Here is a 17,836-nt window from a genome sequence, read left to right as displayed (position 1 = left end):
CGGTGCGTGCACTACACCATGGGCTGACTCCCTCAGCCCTCCTGCCCTGCCCTGTGCTTTTGGGGTGAGGGGAGCTGTCCCCTCCTCTGTGGGCAGCCCTGTGCCACCCCCTCCTCACCCAGGTACCTGCCCGATCCTGCTTTTCCCCCATGGCTGCAGGAATGGATACTTCCCAGGCTGGGGGTGTCCAGGAAGAGCTGCTCAAAGACCAATGTGGGGGACAGAGCCGCCCATAGGTGCTCCCCGCTGGGGACACAGCCTGGCTGGGCAGGGCAGCTGAGCCCCCATCCTTCCCCCAGCTTCCCCCCTTGGCTGGGAACATCTTGCTGTGATTATTTTGGAGGGGCGGCTGGTGTTGGCCCGCGAAGGGTGAGGGCGGGAGGGGGAGCAGCCCCAGCCCCATCTATAACTCTTCCTCCTCCTTGTTTGGGGCCAGCCCTCGGTGCTGATCTGGCTGGCTGGCAGGGCAGGGCGGCGGTCCCTCAAGTCCGCAGCATTAAATAATTAAAGGGAGGGAATAATCATCAGTGGAACCCCCTTGGGTTCGCACTTCCTCGGGCCCTGTGTGATTGCTGATATTTTTTTTGGGTGAAATATGACCTTTTTCGTTCTTTTTTTTTTTTTTCTTATGATCAAAGGGGATCAGAATTCCAAAGGAAAGTACCAAAAGAAAAAAAAAAATAAAAAGGGGGGGGGGGGGGAATAAAGAAAGAGAAGTTGGGGAAGAAAACAAAAAAAAAAGAGGAAAAAAATAAAGAAAGAGAAATTGGGGGAAAAAAGAGGAAAATATAAAGAGAAGTTGGGAGGAATATAGAGAAAAAATTGAGAGAGAAGTTGAAAATAAAAACGAAAGAGGGAAAAAAAGTAAGGAGAGAGGTTAAAAAAAAAAAGAGAAAAAAGTTAAAGAGAGAGAAGTTGGAAATAAAAAGAGGAAAAAAATAAGGAGAGAGAAGTTTTAAAAAGAGAGAAGAAAATTAAAGAGAGAAAAGTTGGGGGGGGGAAGAGAGAAAAAAGATTAGAGAGAGGAGTTGAAAATAAAAAGAAAGAAAAAAAAACTAAGGAGAGAGAAGTTGAAGAAAAGAGAAAAATAAAGAGAGAGAAGCTGGGAAAAGAGAGGGGGAAAAATAAAGAGACAGAGGGAGGAAAAAAATGAAGAGAGAGAAGCTGCAAAAACCCCAAGCGGAGGGCAAACATTTTCTTCCTCCTTCCCCCCGCTCCGAGCACCCTGCTGAGGTTTCTTTAGCCACGCACAGCTCCGCGCACCTTCCCGCGGGGGCCTTCGATGGCCCTGCGGCTCTCCGCGGCGCTCCCGGCGCACAGCACTGGCTGGGAAATTAACTGCCCTGGCAGCGCCGTCCCCCTGCCGGCCCTTCAGAAGGCCACTGCCTAATGACTTTTCTGAAGCAGAGGTCAGGCTTTGCTTTTTTTAAATCAAACAGTCTGCATTAATGCAATTTCCTCTCAGCTCCAGGATTGGCCTTTTTTCTTTTTTCCCCTTTCAGCATCTTTTTTTTTCCCCTTTCTTTCTTTCCCCCCCAGCTCCACCAGCCACACCGAGCAGCAGCAGCGAGCCCTGGCTGCTTGGAACCCTCTCTCCTGGTGCTTCCTCGCTCTTCCTCACGGCCAGAGCAGTCAGGCATTGGCACGGGCTGCCCGGGGAGGTGGTTGAGCTGCCAACCCTGGACGTGCTTAGAGGTGGTCTGGAGGTGGTGCCTGGGGATATGCTTTAGGGGTGGACCTTGTAGAGCAGGGTTCATGGACTCAGGACTTGGTGATCCTGAGGGTCTGCTCCAACCTGAATGTTTCTGTGAGTCTGTGATTTTGGAGCAGGGGTGTAGGGGGGTGTGGGGGGGTGTGTGAATGTGTGTGGGGGTGGGGGTGTAACATGTGCTTCAAGTACTTAAAACTGGGCCCTGGAGCTGGGAAAGTGACTCTCAGCCATGCTGAGGGCAAAGCTTGGGTGGTTTGGAGGTGAAGCCAAGCAGGTTTGCTTTGCCCAGTGCCAAGCCAGTAGGGCTTGCTGAGCTGGGGCTGTTGGGCTGCTGAAGCCCAACCTGGCACAATCACCATCACCAACCTGGCAGGGTGGTGCCAGGCTCCTTGGGGTGAGGATCCATATGGCCAGAGCCTGCCAGGTTGGCAGCGTGGAGCCCTGGGATTGATGCGATGCTGTCTGCCTGTCCCTCAGGCTTTTGGTGTCTGGGTGTTCTTTGTGCTGTGTCCCCTTGGGGGGCTCCTGGGGTTCCTCTCACACTTCCACAGCATTCACCACAGCACAGATCTGGAAGTGCTCTGCCAGCCCCAGCCCTCCTGCCCACCCTCAGATGGTGCTGGTGGATGTGAGCTCAGTGGAGCACCGCTGGGGCACTGCCTGGGCTGGTGCTGCTCCCCGTGGTACCCAGCTGCTCCTTGTCCTGGGTATTCCCAGAGCCTTTCCCAGGGGATATATTCGTGCAGAGAAACCAGGCTGGCTTGGGAAGAGTTTTCTTACTATGGAGATGTTCCTCTGCTCCGCTGGGAGGAGGATGTTTGGGGTAAGGAGAGAGTAAGGAGCAGAGCATGGCAGACAATGGAGGCTTGGAGGTGTCTGGCTGGCTTTGGGGGCAGATGCCCAGGGGTCAGTCCCTTCTCTGGCACTGGGGGTCAAGGCTGCCTGCCCCCTCTGCTTAAAGCAGAGCTGTGCCCAGCCCCACATCATGCCTGGTGCTGGGGACCAGAGCATCCCCATCCTGCTCCCCAGGAGCATCAGGCTGGGCAGGGTCAGAGCAGCACTGCCCGCGGGGTGGTGGCTGTGGGGGGCTCTTGCTGGAGGAGCCCCCCCATGCCCAGCCCTGCTGGTCCCTCCCTTCATCCACTGAAAAATTCCTCTTTTCCTCTCTATCCCTGCCAGGCCCTGAAAGTGCCAAGTGCCCTGCGCTGGCTCCTTGGCAGTGCTGGGTTAACAGCTGGACTCCGAGATCTGACAACCAAAACGGTTTTGTCACTCTGTGATTCCTCTCCCCTCCAGCTGTCCCACCTCCCCCCAGACCCCCCAGCTCTCCCAGCTCCCCCCAGACCCCCCAGATCTCCCAGCTCCCCACAGCTCTCCCAGCTCCCCCCAGCTCTCCCAGCTCCCCCCAGACCCTCCAGCTCTCCCAGCTCCCTCCAGCTCTCCCAGCTCCCTCCAGCTCTCCCAGCTCCCTCCAGCTCCTCCAGCTCCCCCCAGCTCCTCCAGCTCCCCCCAGGCCCCCCAGCTCCCCCCAGCCCCTCCAGCTCCCTGTCTTTGTGGTCGCTGGCACTAAACCCACCGCAGCCAGGCCCTTGGTGAAGGTTTTTCTCCCAGCTCTCTTATTCCCTCTGCTTCTGCCTCTTTCTTGTGCTTGCTTTCTCTCCCTCTCTTTCTTTCCCTGCCAGGAATCCCGGTCCCAGATGAACCAATACTCTGTGGCTCTGCTATTTCCCTTTTATTCCTCCCCCCCCTGCCTTCAAGAGCGAGATGGGAAAAGAGTGAACTAAAGAAAAAAACAAAAAAAACCAAGAAAAGAAAAGAAAGAAAGAAAGAAAAAAAATCAAAGCTGCACATATTGGATCCAGATGTGCTCACAGCCCTTTCCAGCAATTTAATTAAATTCCCCCAGACAGCCAGGAGGATTTCTTAATGATCAAATTTCCCTGGCTTTCCTCCTAAACTGCCCCTCTCCGCTGGCTGGCCGCGCTCCGGCTCCCTGATGGATCGCCAGCCTGCATTCTTCCCACCCGCCCCGCCAGGGCCGGGGGAGCACGGGGGGCAGGGCCCAGCTGGGGCTCCAGCGGGCACTCAGGCAGCCTGGGCTCACCACGGCCCTCTTTGCAAACGGCTCGGGGTGGGTTTGGTTTTTTTTTTCACCCACCCTCCCCCCCCCCCAAAAAAAAAAATCGCGGGGATGGGAAGTCAGCTCCCCAGAGGCTGTGGCTTGTGGCACGACCTCGGCAGAACGCTCCAGGAAGGGCTCCCTGTGCTCTGTCCCACCCCAGGCTCTCTGTACTGATGGCCAGGGAGGGTTTCAGCCCTTGGGTCTCCCCTCTTGGGCAAGTTTTGAGCTGGTCTGGCCCCACACTGCACCCCCAGAGCCTCCTTTAACCCCCGGGGAGGGTGGGGAGAGACACAGCCAGGCTGCTGGGGCCCTTTGGAACACCCCCGACGTCTTCTCTCCTCGCCGGGGCCAGCACGGTTGGTCCCGGCGGTGTCAGTGAGGTGTCCCACGCTCAGCAGCCTTCCTCTCGCAGCCAGCAGTGGGGAGTGCAGGGAGGATTCCCCCCAGGAACGGCGCCTGGTGGAGGGTTGGACCCTGCGCAGTCCCCAGCGGTGCCACACAGCTGGCGACGGTGACCGTGCCCGGTGCTGCCGCCCCAGCTGCAGAGGGTCCAGGGCTTTACACGGAGGCTTTGGGCTTTACCCTGAGCGGGAGGGTCCAGGGTTTGCCCAGCGGCGAGGAGGTAACCAGGGCGGGGGTGAGGGTCGTGACTGCCCAGCCCAGCCCACCCCATGTGGCGACCCCTGGCCGGGCTGTGCTGGTTTAGAGCAGCCCCGGGACTGGGTGCTCCGGGGCATGGGGAGCTGGGCTGCGTGACGTCACGGAGCCACACCCACGCAGCCACACCCAGAACCACACCCACGGTTGCAGGGGCGGTGCGAGCACCGCGGGAGCGCGCAAGGCTCTGCCCGTTCTCTGAGGGTAGTGCGGGGGCGTGCACGGGGCGTGTGCGGGGGCGGGCACGGGGGCGGGCACCGGGTGGTGGCACCGAGGGGGTGCACCGGTGGTTTGAGCGGGGGTTACAGCAGGGGCGTGCACCGGAGGGGTTGCACCGAGATGTACCCCGGTAGGTGGCACGGGAGGGGTGCCCCGGGGGGGTTATTATGGGGGTTACACAGGAGGGTGCTGTCCGGGTGAGGGTGGCGCTCCGGGCGTTTCACCGGAGCGGTTGCACCGGGGCCGTGTGCCGGGGGGCCTGCACCCAGCGGGGCAGCGGGAGCGTGTACCGGGAGCGTGTACCGGGGGCTGAGCCGGGAGAGGCTGAGCCGGGAGAGGCTGCACCCAAGGACGCAGCCAGGCCGGGTACCGGGGGGTGTCCCGGACGGGGTGTCCCGGGGGGGGTGTCCCGGAGGGGGTGTCCCGGGGGTTCCCGGTCCGCCCCCTCAGGCTCCTCCCCCCGGCCGCGCCGCTCCCGGCCGCGTGCTGCCCCCTGCCGGCCGCGTGCTGCCCCGCCCCGGGAAGCCCCGCCCCTCCCGGTACCGCCGGCTACTTCCGGTTCCGGCGGCGGCAGGTGAGCGGCGGCCTGCGGCGGGGCTCGGGTCCCGGCGGGAGCTCTGTGAGGGCAGGAAGGTTGGTTGGGGTCTGCGGTTCTGCCCCCGCGCGGCTCGGGGCTCTGCGGGCGCCGCCGGTGCCGCCCCCCGCGGGCAGGGGTCCCGGGAACGCCCCGGGGGGCCCCGGGGGTCTCTGCCGTTGTGCCCCAGGCGGTGCTGGGAGCTCTGCGCTTTGCCCCGTGGGGCGCGGCGGGGTCTAGCGGCCTCGGCCCCGTCCCGGGGGTGCCGCCGGGGGGTTGCTGTGCCCCGGGCTGGTTGCGGTCGCAGGAGGTTAGGGGCAGCACCGCTCCGACCCTGCGCTCCCCGCCCAGGGCAGGGGGCTGCCGGCCGCAGGCACCCCGCAGCCCCCCGGCCCGCCCCGTGGAGCTGCAGCCTGGGGGGCTTGTGGCGGCGCCGCTGCGGGCAGGGTGGGCCCCGGGCCGGGCTCCGGTGGTGCCTGCGCCCCGATAACGGCGGCCGCGGCTCTGCCCGCCGGAGATAATCCTGGCGCAGCTCCGCCGGCGGTGGGAGGAGGAGTGGGCGGCAGCGGCGTTTAGAAATGCAGGAGGGGGGCTGTGGGGCTCCGTAAATGAAGAGCTGCTGAAAAGGCTTTTTTGCTTTAAAAGGAGGGGAAAGCCCCGCGGGAGCGCAGGCAGCGGCAGGGGCTGCCCGCCGGAGGCTGCCAGCGGGAGGAGGGCAGTGCCATGCTGCGGGCCCCCGGGCGGCTGTGCGGAGCAGAGCACCATGCCCTTCCTGCACGGCTTCCGCAGGATCATCTTCGAGTACCAGCCCCTGGTGGACGAGATCCTGGGGCTGCTGCCCATGCAGGACACGGAGCAGCAGAGCAGCCTGGGCAGGTAGGGCTGGGGCAGAGCTCTGGGGCTGAGAGGCCACTCGCGGGTGGGGGTGTGGTGGCTGGAGCTCAGTGATGTGATCCGGGTCACAGACTGCTTCAGGCTGGAAGGGACCCTCGAAGGTCACCGTGTCCAACCCCCCTGCAGGCAGCAGGGACATCTCCAACTGGATCAGGCTGCCCAGGGACACAGCAAGTCTGACCTTGCATATCTCCAGGGATGGGGCCTCAAAAGCCTCCCTGGGCAGCCTGTGCCAGTGTCTCACCACCCACGATTTGAAGAACTTCCACTGTCCAGCCTCAATCTCTCCATTGCCTCTCATCCTCCCCCACAGCCCCTTCAGACACAGCCCTGGCTGGGAGCAAGCCCCCTGCTGGTCCCACAGCCTCTCCTCTGGCTGCTGGCCTTGGGGAAGGAGAGGATGGAGCAGAGCAGGCATGGGCTGTGTGCTCCCCAGGAACAGCTGAACCAGAGGCTCAGCTGTGCTCTGCTGCTGTTGTGTGACCCCACAGCCAGCAGGTCACACCTGGTGGTTGCAACACAGCAGAGGACACCAGTGACTTTTCTTCCCCCCTGCTGCTGCTCTGAGCCTGGCACCCCCCTGGGATGTGTGCCATGAGCTGGGTGACTGACTGGTGGTTTTTGTGCCCCTCCAGCCCTGCCTGTCTGGGCAGTGACAGGAGCCAGCTCTCGGCTGTCAGACGAGTCCTGGAGAGGGAGACCCACTCCCCCTTCTACCAGGAGGGTGTGAGCTACACCCTGCTGAAGGTCACCGAGCTGGGGCTCGTCCCTGCTGCAGAAATCCTCCTGGAGTTTGGAGCCGACCTCAGCTTTGAAGGTAGGGCTGGGGGCAAGGGGATGGGGCCTGGCTAGGGGGAGCCAGCTGGTGAGAAGCTGCCCTGGGAGGTGGTGCCCGCTGGGGCAGAGAGAGAGGTGCAGACCAGAGCCCTGCTGGGACAGTGGGGGTGTGCCTGGCCCAGGCCCAGCCATGAGGATACTCTGGGGGTACCCAGAGGCTTGGGGGCCAATTTGCAGCTTTTGGGGGGGGAGGCTTTGCCAGCGATGGAGCTGCTGCCAAAGCAGGAGCTGGGGTGCCTGTGCCAGCCCTGCCCTGAGCTCTTTCTGCCCGGGGGCTTTGTCCTCAGATCCGGTCACCTACTACACCTCCCTGCACATCGCGGTGCTGCGCAACCAGCCGGACATGGTGGAGCTGCTGGTGCAGCACGGCGCCGACATCAACCGCAGAGACCGGGTACGGCCCCGCCCCCGGCCCGGCCCCGGCCGCCCGCCCCCCGGCCCCGGCCGCCCGCCCCCCGGCCGCCCGGCCCCGCCGCGCCCCTGAGCCGCAGCTGGAAGGGGCCCGTGTGTGGGCACAGCCCCCCCTGCTCCCCACCCCCTGTGCTCGCCTGGGGCCCCTCGGTCACCTCCTGTGTCTGCAGGGCTCCAGTGCCGTGGGGCTGCCTTTGGCTCCGGTGGGTGGCAGGGGGCTGGGGCAGACAAACCTCTGCCTGTGGGGAAGTTCACTTCCATTCTGGGGGCTCGTGGGGTGTCTTTAGCACTTAGTGGTGCTGTGGGGTTTTCCCCTCCTGTTGTTCTGCAGATCCATGAGAGCAGCCCCCTGGATCTGGCCAGCGAGGAGCCTGAGCGACTGCCCTGCCTCCAGAGGCTGCTGCAGCTGGGAGCTGATGTCAATGCAGCTGACAAAAACGGTGGGGGCCTGCAGGCTGGGGGGGGCTGCAGGCTGGGGGTGCAGGGGGTGTAGTATGGGTGAGGCTGCAGGCCCTCCCTGTCCTGTTTTCTCCTGCTCTGGCTGTTGGGGCAGGAGGGGGCTGAAAGCAGCTCTGCATGGGTGGTGCCCACACTCCCTAAAGCTCTGCTGTGGCACACGTGCCCTCTGTGGCCACCACCACCCCGGCACACGTGACCCTGCCCCCACAGCCGTGCCACCATCACAGGGGCAGCAGAAGCCTGCCAGGAGGAGAAGGGTTGTCTCTGCCTGTGCTTGGTTGCCAGGGTGCCTTGTGTTCCCCCCTGACTGCCCTGGTGCTGCCTTGCAGGCAAGACTGCCCTGCTGCACGCCCTGGCCAGCAGCGATGGGGTCCAGATCCACAACACTGAGAGCATTCGGCTGCTGCTGGACGGAGGTGAGGGAGAGGGAGAGGGAGAGCTGCTCCCTCCAGGCGCAGCCCCAGGCACCGGCCCCCTCCCCCCTTCCTGCTGGGGCAAGAGCAGCGCCCGGCCGTGCCGGCTGCGGGGTGCCAGCGGCGGCCTGCGTCCCCCCCGCAGGTGCAGACGTCAGGGCCACCACCAAGGAGGGTGACACCGTCTTCACCTACGTCATCTTCCTGCTGGGGGAGATGGTCTGCAGCAGCGCGGAGGAGGCGCAGCTGATCAGCCGCTTCTGCTTCCGCGTGGCGCAGCTGCTGCTGGCCCACGGCGCCGACCCCAGCGAGTGCCCGGCCCCCGAGTCCCTCACCCACCTCTGCTTCAAGAGCTTCCGGCGCCACTTCCCGCTGCTGCGCTTCCTGCTGGAGTCGGGGGCTGCCTACAACTGCTCCCTGCATGGCCCCTCCTGCTGGTCAGGCTTCCACATCGTCTTCGAGTGCCTCTGCTCGCACCTCAGCGGCCCCGAGGACGACGGCTTCTCGGCAGACCTGCTGCAGAAGGGCCAGACCCTGCTGGAGCTGATGATGGCCAGCTCCCAGGCCATCCAGCTGCCCACCAACTTCGAGGTCAACACCAGCAGCTGCAGGTACCACGGGGAGAAGGTCAGGACTCTCTTCTGCTGGCTGAAGCAGCTGGAGCGCTCCCCGCAGGCGCTGAAGCATCTCTGCAGGGTCTTCATCCGGCAGCGCCTGCAGCCCTGGCCGGTGGACGCCAAGATCAAGGCTCTGCCTCTCCCAGACAGGCTCAAGTGGTACCTCCTGATCGACCACACTGCTGCTGGCCACGAGGACCTCTGAGCCCGACTGCTGCCTCTCCCTCTGCCCACCTGACGGCCGTGGGGGTGCCTGCAGCCACCACCTCTGTGCCCCGCAGGGGGTGGACTGCCCCCGCGCCGCCCCTGTGCCCACACCTGGCCAGTGCTGCCCAGGCTGTCCCTGCCTGCTGCTGCTGCTGGGGGCCTGCTTTCTGGGTACACACCTGGGGGTTGGTGGCTCTGTGGCACTCTCTGGGAGGGTGGGCAGAGCCCTGTGGCCGCCCAGGGGTGTGGAGTCCCTGGGCACCAGGGAGCAGGGTGCTGGTCAGTGTCTGGTGGACAGGAGCTGGGGGGCTGTGTTGGGGTGGTTGGACTGGATGGGCAGCACTAGCCCTGCCAGGTCCAGGGCAGGTGCTGCAGTGCCTTAGGCAAGTGATGGAGTCAGGAGATGCCTTGGGGTGCTGGGAGATGTTCCTGTGCCAAGAGGCTGCTGGCATCCCTGTCCTGGCTTCCTCTCTGGTGCTGCAGGCAGGTCCAGCATCTCCACGTGGATGCCTTCCTTGCTCGCCCAGGCAGCAGCAGGGCAGGGCTGAGGGGCAGGGCTGGCCATGGTGGGTGGCTGCTCAGCACCCTCTGAGCTCTGCTGGCAGCATCCCATCCTCCTGGCACACAGCACCCTCCACAAAGGACATCTCAGGTGCTGGACTCCAGGACACACAAGTGGAAGTTTCTTGGCTTCGTGGTCATTCCCTGTGCATGGAGGAAGGGGCAGGGGGCTGCTGAGTGCCTTGGGCCTCCCTCCCTCCTCACTGACTGCTCCCAGGACCTTGGTCTCCAGTGCCTCCTGTCCAGCCACAAGGAACTGCAGCACCACTCAGACTTCTCTTCCCAAGCTGCTACTGGAAGCTCCAAATCCTGGGGGTTGCACCTGGGGGTCTCCATGTCCCACAGCTTCTGGCTCCTGCCTCCTCGTGACGTGCCAAAGACTGGCCACAGAGCTGAGCCCCCAGTTTGTGCTGCTTTGGGGTTGGTTTCTCAGGGGGGACAGATGCAAGAGAGGATGGCAGGAGGAAAACTCTCTTCTGAGCAGGTACAGTTCATAGCAGGTGGGTCTGGGATGGGTTGTCTCCCCCCCACTGCCCTCCTGGCAGCATCTCCCCTCCCCTGGAACTGGAGCTGTTCCATAATGTGATCAGAACTCCCCTGGGGTCTGCAGTGGGCAGTGAGCAATTAAATGAGGCCTTTTGCAACAAAAGGAGCTGCTTTCTCCTGGGGGAGAGCTGGGGTGGAGCAGGGGGCTGTGTGTGAGCCTGGGTGGAGGCACAGGCTGTGGCTGGGGTCTGTGTGGGCTCTGGCAAGCAGTGGTGCCAGTGCTGGAGTTAGGTTGGCACAAGTCTGTGGCCAAGGCTGGATTCACTGTGGAGGTGACCAAGGAGGAGGTGGGGGTCAGAGGCAGCTCAGTGGCTCCCAAGTAACACCCAGAGCACAGCAGCTCCTCCCAAGCTCTCCCCGTCCCTGGAGGAGGATGTGGAGGACCCAGGTGACAGCCACCTCCTCTGCTGCTGCACATGGGGGGCACTTGCTCATGGCTTTAAAGGAGAGGTCCCCACAAAGCCTCAGACCCTGGTGGTGTTTCCCCAGCACAGGGAGGGGGGCTGAGGTTTCTCCACCTTGCCCTGCCCAGGGTGTTGCAGTGAGCAGCAGTGAGCTCAGGGGCAGGAAGGGGTCAAGCACCCAAGCAAGGAAGGGAGCCCAAGACCCTCAGAGGTGCTCTTAGCTCCTGCTCTTGTAACAGGAGCCCCTCAGAGGAGCCCCAAGCTCCTGCAGGAGCCCTGTGCAGCCATGGTCAGCAACCAGCTGGTGCCCACAGAACTCTGCTCTGGCTGGCAGGGAGCCCCTGCAGGGTGGCACCGAGCCAGGGCCCTGTCCCACAAAGGCCAGGTGCAGAAGCTGCAACAGCAGGAGAATGTATTTGGCAAACCACAACCAGCAGCAGCTCGGAAGACAAAGCCCTGGAGAGAGAGGGGCGGGGGGCAGGGTCAGGACCCTCCCCGCGGGGCAGGCTCCGTCCTCGCCCCTCCCCCGGCCGGGCTCATCTCATGGCGAAGGTGTAGACGTGGTAGATCTCGTCGGGGAAGTTCTCCTGGCGCTCCTCGGCCAGCAGGCGCAGGCCGGCGCTGCGGATCAGCCTGCGCACCACGGCCAGCTCCCGGCACACGCTGCTGTCCACATCGTCCATGATCACTCCCTCCTGGGCCATGTTGTCCTTGATCACCACGATGCCGTTGGGCCGCAGCCCGGCGCGGCAGCGCCGCAGGAACTCGGAGAGGTGGTTGTCAGTCAGGTGTCCTGCGGGGGCAGAGCGGCGCTTAGGGGGCTGGGGGGGAGGGCACAAAGCGTGGCCCCGAGGTTGGCTCTGTCCCCAGCAGAGTGGGGCTCCAAAAGGGGTCCTCTGGGGCGGGACTTACAGCCCCAGCCCTGGCTCTTTGCTGGGCTCTGAGCTGAGGGACACCAACCCAGCTGCTCCTCCCATTTCCAGCTGCAGGCTCTCGGCCTTGGCACCAGCCACAGAAACCCAGGGAGGGCACTGCAGGTGGCACTGTCCCCTGCTCGAGGCCTCAGAGCCCCTGTCCCCTCGCTGCCCTCACCAAGGGCCCTGCTGGTGGGGAGGGCTGGAGGTGGCTCAGTGGAGAGGGTCTGCAGGAGCCCCCCAGCAACAGAGTGGCTCTCACTCGAGGCTCCTGCAGGTGCCAGCTTGAGCTTGGGGGGTGTCTAACTTGTGTCCATGTGCTCTCTCCACCCCTCCCCTCTGCCCTGGCCTCTGCAGCCCCGGGGGGCAGCCCTCAAGCCGCTCTCCCCAGCGTGGGGGGCAGCCAGAGGCCAGGCTGGCAGGACCCCCAGCGACCCTCACCGATGACCCACTGGATCCAGATGACGTCGTAGGCGTTGGGCTCAGGGATGAAGTCCTGCAGGCCGCAGCAGAAGTAGTTGCGAACCCTCCTGCCCTCCTCGCCCAGGTAGCTCCTGGCCTTGGTCAGGAAGTCCTCTGTCACGTCCACCATGTCCACAGTCTGGAAGAGCGGCAGCAGCAGCCTCTTGGTGATGCGGCCGATGCCGGCCCCGCAGTCCAGGGCGCAGCTGGTGCCCGTCCGGTTGGGGCCCTCCTGCAAGGAGAGGCAGGGGGGCTGGCACCGCTGCGGGGCGCCCACGGGGGGGCTGGCACCGCTGCGGGGTGCCCACGGGGGTGGGGCTGGGCACCGCTGTGGGGCGCCCACGGGGGGCTGGCACCGCTGCGGGGCGCCCACGGGGGGGCTGGCACCGCTGCGGGGCGCCCACGGGGGGGCTGGCACCGCTGCGGGGCGCCCACGGGGGGCTGGGCACCGCTGCGGGGCGCCCACGGGGGGGGGGCTGGCACCACTGCAGGGCAAGGCTCCCCCAGTGCACGCAGACAGCGCCCCCCCCGGGCCGGCAGAGGCCAGCTGCCTGCGGGGGGCAGGGCTCCGGAGCGCCCCCCCCCCCGGCCTGGGGCACCTACCCGCAGGAAGCGCTGCAGGAACTTCCTGGAGCTGCTGATGTCGATGCTGGAGATGTGGCCGTAGCCCCCCAGCATCCCATCCACCGTGGCCGGCACATCCTTCCAGTACTTCTCCGCCTTGGAGTAGAACTCCAGCTCGTTCTCCACCACCTCGCTGGTCATGCTGCCCCGGGGGCCCGCCTGGCACTCGCCGCTCCTCCGGGGGGGGACAGAGCAGGCTCAGGGCCAGCAGAGCCACGGCACAGCCCCCCCAGACCCAGGCACAGCCAGCTCTGTGAGTACCCAAAGCTCTGCTGCTCGCCCCTTCCCCCTGCCCAGGGCCCCTTCGCACCCCTTCAGCTGAGAGCAAGATCTAACTCCTGGTGCCTCCTGGGGAGCACCAAGCCCCAGGCTGGGCAGGGCTGGCTCAGCCAGCCTGGGCCTCTGCACCAGCCCAGCTCTGCAGCCTTGCTCAGCTCTGCACCCAGCTCTTTAAGGCTGCCTCCCCCACTGGGATGTGCTGCCCAGGGAGGTGCTGGAGTCCCCATCCCTGGAGGTGTGTAGGCAGAGCCTGGAGGAGGCACTGGGTGCCATGGTTCAGTCGGTCAGATGGTGCTGGGGGAGAGCTTGGACTCGGTGATCTCAAAGGTCTTTTCCAACCTATTCTGTTCTCCTGCTCTGCCTGCCCTCATGTTCTACCAATGCCATCTTGCTCTGCCCTGCAGAGGCCACAGCTGGAGCAGTGTGCCCAGTTCTGGGCTGCCAGCTTCAGGGACTTGCTGGAACATCTCTGATAGGAAAAGGCTGAGAGGGTTGGGGCTGATTAGCCTGGGAAAGATCTGCCTGGGGGGGATCTGAGCAACACTTCAAGGGTGGGTGGCAGCAGGGTGGCAGCAGTCTGCTTTCAGTGGTGCCCAGTGCCAGCACAAGGGGCCATGGGCACAAACTGGCACATCAGAGGTTCATCTGAACAGGAGGAGGAGCTTCTGTACTTGAAGGGTGAGGGAGCCCTGGAGCAGGCTGCCCAGAGAGGTGCTGGAATCTCCATCTCTGGAGCCATTCCAAACTTGCCTGGATGTGTTCCTGTGTGACCTCCTCTGGGTGCCCCTGGCTTGGCAGGGGCATTTGACTTAGCTCCAGAGGTCCCTTCCAAGCCCTACCATGCTGTGATCTGTGGTGACAGCCCCATCAGTCACCCCCAATTACACTCTGCCTTGCTAAAAAGTGACCCTGAGCAGCTACCTGAGGAGTGTAAATCCGAGCTGTGACCCCAGGCTAGGGGTTTGCAACCTAACAAAGTCAGGGTGCAGTCAGCAATGCCAGCTGTAGCCTCCCCCTCCCCAGGCATCCCATAATTCAAACTGCTGTGGAGCTGATTAACTGCACTGGGGATTAGAAACTGGATCTGAGGTGGCCACAGGGTAAATGTGAGGACTTCAACCATCCCTACACAGAGAGAGAGAACTGGAAGCCAGGGCCTGAGCCTGCTGGAAATGTCCCTTCAGGCACAAAACCTTCGCCAGGGCAGCTCAGGCAGGTTGGGTGGCCCTGGGGGGCCCTGCAGAGCCTGGGGACAGTGTTGGGGACAGTGCTGGGGCCACAGCAGCTCACCTCAGCTCACCAGGGGAAATCCAGCTTGGCTTGAGGCCGGGAGCTGCTCTGCGCCGGGAGCTGAGGGATGAAGAGCTGGGAGTCAGCCCCAAACCACCCCCTCAGCCCCACCAGGGGCAGCCAGGCCGACCACAGCCCCGGGGAGCCCCAGGTAAGAGCCACCCCCACCCTGCGGGCACCCTCCTGGGGCAGCTGGGGGGGCAGGTGCCCCCACGCTCAGCCTCCTGCCCCCCCCCTTTTAGCAGCACTGCTGCCTGATGCCATACCTTGGGACCCCAATCTGTGCTCCCAGCAGCCTCACCCCTTCCTGGTGACCCCCTGGTGCCGTTTTCCAGGGTGTCACAGGCCACTGCTAAAACGCCCAGCGAGGTGACCCAAGCCCAGAGCCCAGTGCGGGCAGCTGCCCCCTGCCCTGCGAGCCCCTGGAGGGCAGCAGCTCCCCGGAGCACAGGGGGCAGCTGCTCGCTTTTGGGGGGAGGGCGTGGGGGTGTCGCCCCTCTGCGGGGACCATTCCCCACCCGTGGGGCTGTTGGCAGCCTGGGGGGCGGTAGGGAATGGGGGGGCAGGGGCTGGGAGTGCTCCCTAGGAGGCCTGCACTGCCGGGGGGCGGGGGGAATCACCTCCAAGGGCTGGGAGGAGTCCAGCAGCCCTGCCGGTGGGGGTACGAGGGGCTGCTTCTGGTCCAAGGCCTAACCCCGCCGCTTCCCGGGGCCGGACACCGCTGTGCTGTTGGCCCTTCCCGGCAGCTCCGCAGGCCGCGGCTCCGCCAGCCGGGGGAGGCCAGGCCCGGCCCCGGCAGCTTCCCTGGTGCCCCGGCAGCTGCGGGCACCGGCAGCGGAGCAGCCCCCGGGGCTGGGCAGTGCCTGGTCCTGCCGCGACCCCCGAGTCCCCCCTGCCGCTCGCCCCCCGGTTACCTCCGCCGGCGGCCGCGCTCCGTGTGGCCCCGCCCCGGCCGTGACGGGCGGCTGCGGCCACCAACCAGACGGCAGCGCTCGCGATGACGTCAATGTGAGGTCAGCGCGGGGGGTGGGACTTCTCTTGTGCCCTACTGGCCGTGTCCGCTGGGGGGCGGCATGGAGCGGGGTCGCTGGGACAGGCTGGGGAGCGCTGGGGCAGGTCGAGGGGCACCGAGACAGGCAGGGGCGGACTGGGGCAGACCAGGGGCCACTGGGACACACCGGCGAGCACTGGCACTGGGTAGCGCTGGGGCAGACCGCGGACGGCCAGGACAGACCGGGGTGGCCCTGGTAGGAGCCGCAGCTCGCTCCAAGGCAGTGGGAGGTCCCCGTTCCGCCCCGGTGTAGGGGCCAGCGCGCCCCGTGTGTGCCCGCACGGTGTAACGAACGGCCCCCGGCTCCGGTCCGCCACCTGGCACTGGTGGCTCCCACGGGCCGGTGCCCGCAGGGCCACGGCGGGATGGCACGGGGCAGGGCGGCGGGGTCAGGGTGAGCAGCACAAGACAGCAGGGGGGGTGTCGTGGTCCGGCTGCCCGTCTGTATTCCCTGCCCCGGCCTGGTCCTACTGCTCTCCTCGTCCCTGTCCCACCGCTGTCCCTGTCCCACCGCTGTCCCTGTCCCGTGGCGGTCCCTCCTGTTCCCTCCACGGCCGCGCGGCGGCGCTGTTGTCCTGCTGTTGCGCTGCGGCCGCCGCGGGAACTTCGGTGCGTCGTTGTGGGGGAACCGGATCCGCACCGACCCCTGCGCCCCGCCAGCACTGTGCTTACCCCTGCACCTCCCTGTGCCCACCTCTGTGCCCGCTCCTACGCTCACCCCGCACTCACCCCACTCACCCCGTCCCGCCAACCGGGCATGCTGAGAGCTTCTGGGCTCATCCTCAGTTGTGCTCTCCCTGTGTCATCGGCACCGCTCCCTTTGGGGCTGCTGCCACCCTCCCTGGTGAAGGTCTCCAGTCGCGGGATGACAGCAGAGTCCATCACCTCCCCTGAGCTCCAGCCACCCCCCTCCCTCCCCACTCCAGAGCCCTTCGTGCTGGTAGGGAGGTGTCTGTGCTCCTGCCCCGGCTCTGGTGCTGAGGCTTCCCTTTGGCCCCTCCGTGGGGGCGATGTCCCCTGCGGTGTCCCCTCTGGGTCTGTGTGATTGTTGTCACTGCGGCAAGAGCCTGCAGCTGGAAATTTGAGAGTGAAGGAGCTCTGTTGGTGTCCCTCGGCTCACCGCGCTCCTGAGCCCAGCAAAGGGCTGGAGAGGAAGTTCTACCACGGAGGACACCCTTCTGAGTCCCACTCTGCTGGGGACAGGTCCACCCTTGGGGGCAGGTTGTGCCAAGCCAGCTCTGCAAGTCCATGTGGCAGCAGCAGCAGCTCTGGCCGCGCCGCGGGGCTGTCTGCTCCCCTCCCCGCGGTCGCTGCTGCTGGGAAATGCTTCTTCTCGGCCCACTTTCAGTCTTGTCCCTGGGTCATTCCTTGCGTGCCGAGACAGAAACACCCCCCCGGACCCCAGCCCAGTTCTTTCCCTTCACCTCTCCTCCCGCCCGCTGGCCGTGGCTCGGGGCAATCACCGGCGCTGCCGGTGCTCCGCGGGAGCAGGCGGGGGTTAAATTCTTTTCCCCAGGTGCTTAATCACCCTTATTACCCTTTTCTGATTAATTAATTCTAATTAATTGTGCACTATCATTTTGGAGGAGAGGTGACCAGGCTGGCACATGTTGTCGCAGGTGATTTGCAAGGCAGGTCCTGCCGCTGGCACTGCTCTTCCCTCGGTGTCGACTGACCCGGGTCCCGCCGGGCACCCGCTGCCCGTTAAGGGCAATTAGCCGAGTAATCGAGCTCCGAGGCCCGGGGCAGAGCCCCGAGGTCCTTTGCTAGGACCCAGGCAAGATGTTGCCACCTACTTGGCCCCGCCAAGGTGGCAGGGTTTGAGCCTGGCCAAACCTGCCCACGTCCACCCGGCTCCTTCAGCTGCCCCCACGGCCTGGCCAAGGCTCGGGAAGTCAGAAGGAATTAGGTCAGGGCTGCTCCTCGCTCTGCCAAGAGCCACCGAGGTGCTCTGAGGGGTGGCAGAGGCGTGTGTCCCTTGGCACTGGCCATGCTTTCTCATCACTCATCTTCCAGCACTGGTGCCAGCCTTCTGCTGGGTACTGGTGCAGGATGCAGCCCACATCACCCAGGGCCTTTGGAGCCAAAGCCTGAAGTGGTTTGGGTGATCCTGCCCCCAAAAGAAGTTCAGGTGTCCTGGGGACAGAGGCCAGCACCACTTCCCTCTTTGTCCCAAAAGCAAACACAGGTCCCTAGTGCCCGGTGAGGAGGGGGCTAAGCTGGGGGGAGGGTGCCATGCTCATCCCCAGGAGCTTGTCAGGGTGTCCTGTCACCTGTCATTGTCCCCAGGTGATGCCTGTCAGGCAATTCTGCTGGCCAGGTGGCCACCCAGCATGGCTTGGGCCGTCTCACCTCGCTCCCTTGGCTGCTGGCTCTCACTGGGAGGTTGAGGCAGCCCCACTGGCACTGCTGGAACCCCCCAGCAGTACAGAGAATGTATTTGTTGTACCCAGGGTGCCACAGCCAGGCTGCTGGAGCTGTGTGCTGGAGCTGCTGGGTGGTAGAGAGCAGAGTGTGTGGCAGTGTTTGTGTAAGCATCCTCTGCACCGTGTGAGAAACAGGGTGAGGGGAAGAGCTGGGTAAG

The 17,836-nt window shown here is 64.6% G+C and overlaps 3 protein-coding genes across 4 annotated transcripts; 1 reads left to right on the top strand and 2 right to left on the bottom strand.

Annotated features, from left to right (window-relative positions):
- Window positions 1–4,929: 4,929 nt before the first annotated feature.
- LOC128898634 (basic salivary proline-rich protein 1-like) lies at window positions 4,930–6,048 on the bottom strand. The gene has a single exon (XM_054174166.1). The coding sequence runs from the start codon at window positions 6,046–6,048 to the stop codon at window positions 4,930–4,932; it is 1,119 nt and encodes a 372-aa protein (XP_054030141.1).
- ASB6 (ankyrin repeat and SOCS box containing 6) lies at window positions 5,925–9,195 on the top strand. Its single transcript, XM_054174356.1, has 6 exons — window positions 5,925–6,159; window positions 6,813–6,994; window positions 7,302–7,408; window positions 7,757–7,865; window positions 8,214–8,300; window positions 8,443–9,195. Exons 1-6 carry the CDS (start codon window positions 6,047–6,049, stop codon window positions 9,117–9,119), a joined length of 1,275 nt encoding a protein of 424 aa, XP_054030331.1. The 5' UTR covers window positions 5,925–6,046; the 3' UTR covers window positions 9,120–9,195.
- A 1,841-nt stretch (window positions 9,196–11,036) lies between these two features.
- NTMT1 (N-terminal Xaa-Pro-Lys N-methyltransferase 1) lies at window positions 11,037–12,800 on the bottom strand. 2 transcript variants are annotated; one of them, XM_054174398.1, is made up of 3 exons: window positions 12,612–12,800; window positions 11,988–12,240; window positions 11,037–11,425 (listed from the first exon to the last, which is right to left on the bottom strand). In XM_054174398.1, exons 1-3 carry the CDS (start codon window positions 12,771–12,773, stop codon window positions 11,169–11,171), a joined length of 672 nt encoding a protein of 223 aa, XP_054030373.1. In that variant the 5' UTR covers window positions 12,774–12,800; the 3' UTR covers window positions 11,037–11,168. The 2 variants fall into 2 exon arrangements, with proteins under 2 accessions (XP_054030373.1, XP_054030374.1); XM_054174399.1 differs by having other exon boundaries at window positions 11,988–12,147.
- Window positions 12,801–17,836: the final 5,036 nt, after the last annotated feature.

Source organism: Dryobates pubescens, chromosome 29 (assembly GCF_014839835.1).
Source record: "Dryobates pubescens isolate bDryPub1 chromosome 29, bDryPub1.pri, whole genome shotgun sequence".
NCBI classification, from domain to species: domain Eukaryota; kingdom Metazoa; phylum Chordata; class Aves; order Piciformes; family Picidae; genus Dryobates; species Dryobates pubescens.
Note: the sequence above shows the minus strand (reverse complement) of the source record. Positions and strands in the feature narration are given on the sequence as shown.